The 3,101-nt window shown below is 67.1% G+C and overlaps 1 protein-coding gene across 1 annotated transcript in view; it reads left to right on the plus strand.

Moving 5' to 3' along the window:
- Window positions 1-882: 882 nt before the first annotated feature.
- Window positions 883-3,101, plus strand: part of LOC118155556 (keratin, type II cytoskeletal 8-like) — a 4,721-nt gene continuing 2,502 nt past the window's right edge. Inside the window, exons 1-3 of the mRNA XM_035308881.1 lie at window positions 883-1,273; window positions 2,330-2,538; window positions 3,040-3,101. The exon at window positions 3,040-3,101 is cut by the window's right edge and continues 221 nt beyond it. Coding sequence (XP_035164772.1) covers window positions 947-1,273; window positions 2,330-2,538; window positions 3,040-3,101 — 598 coding nt within the window. The 5' untranslated portion in view covers window positions 883-946. The remainder of the gene's footprint in view (window positions 1,274-2,329; window positions 2,539-3,039) is intronic.

Consider the following 3,101-nt stretch of genomic DNA (forward strand, 5'->3'; position numbering starts at 1 on the left):
GGGGCTGGGGAGGTGGGTTGGGGCCATGGGGTTGGGGACACCGTTTGGGGACACCAGATGGGGACATGGCTTGGAGAGAGGTGTTGGGGCCACAGGGCTGGGGTCAGTGCTGGGGAGAGGGGCTGGGGACATGAGATGGGGATGTGGGGCTGGAGACATGGGGCTGGGGGCAGAGCGTGGGGCTGAAGGCTGGGACCTTGCGTCTGGGACCATGGGGTTGGGGTCATGGGTTAGGGACATGGTCTGAGGACACCAGGTGGTGACATGGGGCTGGGGACATCATTTGGGGCCACCTGTTGGGGCCGGGGCAGGGGTCCTGGGCTCGGGGGCCGGACACTGCAGCCGGGTGGGTTTCAGGAGCGGTGCCGAGCTCTGGGTGGGGGCAGCGTGCGACCCCTGCCTCCCTGCCCCCAAGCCACCCCCCAGGATTTTCGGCCAAGCGCCCACCCCAGCGCCATGCCTGGGCAGGATCCTAGCAGATCCCATGGGCTCCCTGCTGCGAAGGGGTTAAGAGGCGCAGGTGCTGCGTAGGGCCCCGGCCTCCTTCCTGCTCTCCTCCCCCAGCTCCGGGATATAAACCCGGCCTTGCCAGCCCGGCCCGGCCCCTCGCAGCCTCCTGCGGCCTCCTTGCGCCCTGCAGCCTTGCAACCTGCTCGCAATCTTCCTCCAGCCTCCCAAGACCTCCGTGCGCGCTCCTTGCAACCTCCCCACAAACTCCTTGCAACCCCCTTGCGTGCTCCTTGCGTGCTCCTTGCAACCTCCTTGCAACCTCCCCCAAACCTCATTACAACCTCGTTGCAACCTGGTTGCAACCCCCTTGCAAGCTTCTTGCAACATCCTTGGAACCCTCTTGCAGCCTCACCACCTCCTTGTGACCCTCCCTTGAGCCTCTTGCCCCCTTCTGGCCCTGCTTGCTGCCCCCCTGCCCGCGCCCCCCACCGCCACCATGTCCGTGCCGGTGCCCAGGACGACCACCCGGAGCAGCTCCGTCCGCTCCTTCAGCTCCCGCTCCTACACCGCCGGCCCCGCTGCCAGGATGAGCGCAGCCTCGGCCTTCGGGGGCTTCGGGGGGGGGCGGTACAGTGCCGGGGGGCTCTACCGGGGCCCGGCCACCTCCTGCGGGGCCGGGGGGGGCATCGCGGCCGTCAGCGTCAACCAGAGCCTGCTGACGCCCCTCAACCTGGAGATCGACCCCAGCATCCAGCGGGTGCGCAAGGAGGAGAAGGAGCAGATCAAGACCCTCAACAACAAGTTTGCCTCCTTCATCGACAAGGTGAGGCCGGGAGCCCCCTGCCCCACTGTGCTGGCCCCGGGGGGCTTTGGGGGGGACACGGCCCCGTCCCACTTTTGCTCGCCCCAAAGCTCTCCTGGTGGTGGGGCCGGAGGTGGCTGGGACCCTCTGGGGACCTCCCGACCCCCTCAGGGACCTCCTGGGTGCATCCTGAGCACTTTGGGGATGTTGACACCCCCTGGGGACCTCCCCCTCCCCCCCCGGGGACACTGGGAACCCCTCTGGGACCTCCTGGACCCTTTGGGCACATCCTGACCCCTTTGGGGACATGGAGACCCCCTTGGGGACCTCCTGAGCCCGTCAGGGACCTTCTGCACCTGGTGGGCACATCCTGACCCCTTTGGGGACCTCCTGGCCCCTTTGGGGACACCAAGACCCCCTTGGGGACACCCCAGACCCCCTCGGGGACCTCCTGACCCCTTTGGGCACATCTTGCTCCCCTTGGGGACCTGCTGCCCCCTGGGGACGTGCCGTGGGGACACTCCTGTCCTACCACGAGACGTGATGGGGGTGGCACAGGGTGGGAGCTGGGGGGTGGAGGGCAATATCCCTTTGTTGTCACCCCCCTCAACCTCCCTTCCTCCCCCTGCCCCCCAGTCTGGGTGCTCTGTGGGGCTTCACCCCATGGTGGGGATGGGGGGGGCAGCAGGGGGTCCATGGGGCCAGCCCCACTCTGCACCCAGCACACCGAGCTTGCACCCCCCCACCCCAAACGTGCCCCCCAGGACTACAGATTTGCACCACAAACGTGCACCTGACACCCCCACGCTTGCAGCCAGCACCCCAAAGCTGCATCCCAAACCCGCACCCAGCACCCCACGCCTGCATTCCACATCCACACCCAGCACCCCAAAGTGGCACCCAGCACCCCAGACTTGCACCCAGCACCCACACCCCAAGCCCCCAAGTTGCTCCCCAGCCCCCACACTTGTACTTGCTCCCCCCTCCTCCTCCCCAAGCCTCACAGCACCGCGCTGAGCCCCCCGTCCTGGTGCCCCCACACCGAGGTGGTGCCACCGCCCCGTTCCACCCCCCCAGGTGCGGTTCCTGGAGCAGCAGAACAAGATGCTGGAGACCAAGTGGGGGCTGCTGCAGAACCAGAAGCCCCCCCGCAGCAACCTGAGCGCGCTCTTCGAGGCATACGTGGGCACCCTGCGGCGCCAGCTCGACAGCCTGGGGCAGGAGCGGCTGCGGCTGGAGGCCGAGCTGGGCAGCATGCAGGGGCTGGTCGAGGAGTTCAAGAACAAGTGAGGGCTCGGGGGGGCTAAAACGTGTCCCCCCCATGGTGGTCCCGGGGTTTGGGGGGTGGCTGTTGCGGAGGCGGCTTTGCCTTGCTGCTCATGGACGGGGTGTGCTGCTGGGTGGGTCCCCGTGTCCCTCTGTCACCGTGTCCCCATGCCCCCCTGTACCCAGATCCCTGCGTCCCCATATCCCCATGTCCCCAAGTGCCTCCATCCCCATGTCCCCACGGCCCTACATCTCTGGGTCCCCACATCCCCCTGTCCCCACCCTTGTTTTTGTCTGTGTCCCTTCATCCCCATGCCCCGCGTTCTTCTGATATCCCAAGTCCCTGCACCTCTGGGTCCCCGTGTCCCCTGGTACACGGCCCCATGTCCCCATCACTCCCACCTCCCTGCATCCCTGCGCCCCCATGTCCCCTACGTCCCTGTGTCCCTACGCCTCTGGGTACCCCTGTCCCCATGTCCCCCCATCCCTGTACCCCCGCCGAGCCTCCCCTGTGCCCGCAGGTATGAAGAGGAGATCAACCACCGCACCGAGAAGGAAAACGAGTTTGTGCTGCTGAAAAAGG

This window comes from Oxyura jamaicensis, chromosome 33 (assembly GCF_011077185.1).
Source record: "Oxyura jamaicensis isolate SHBP4307 breed ruddy duck chromosome 33, BPBGC_Ojam_1.0, whole genome shotgun sequence".
NCBI lineage: Eukaryota > Metazoa > Chordata > Aves > Anseriformes > Anatidae > Oxyura > Oxyura jamaicensis.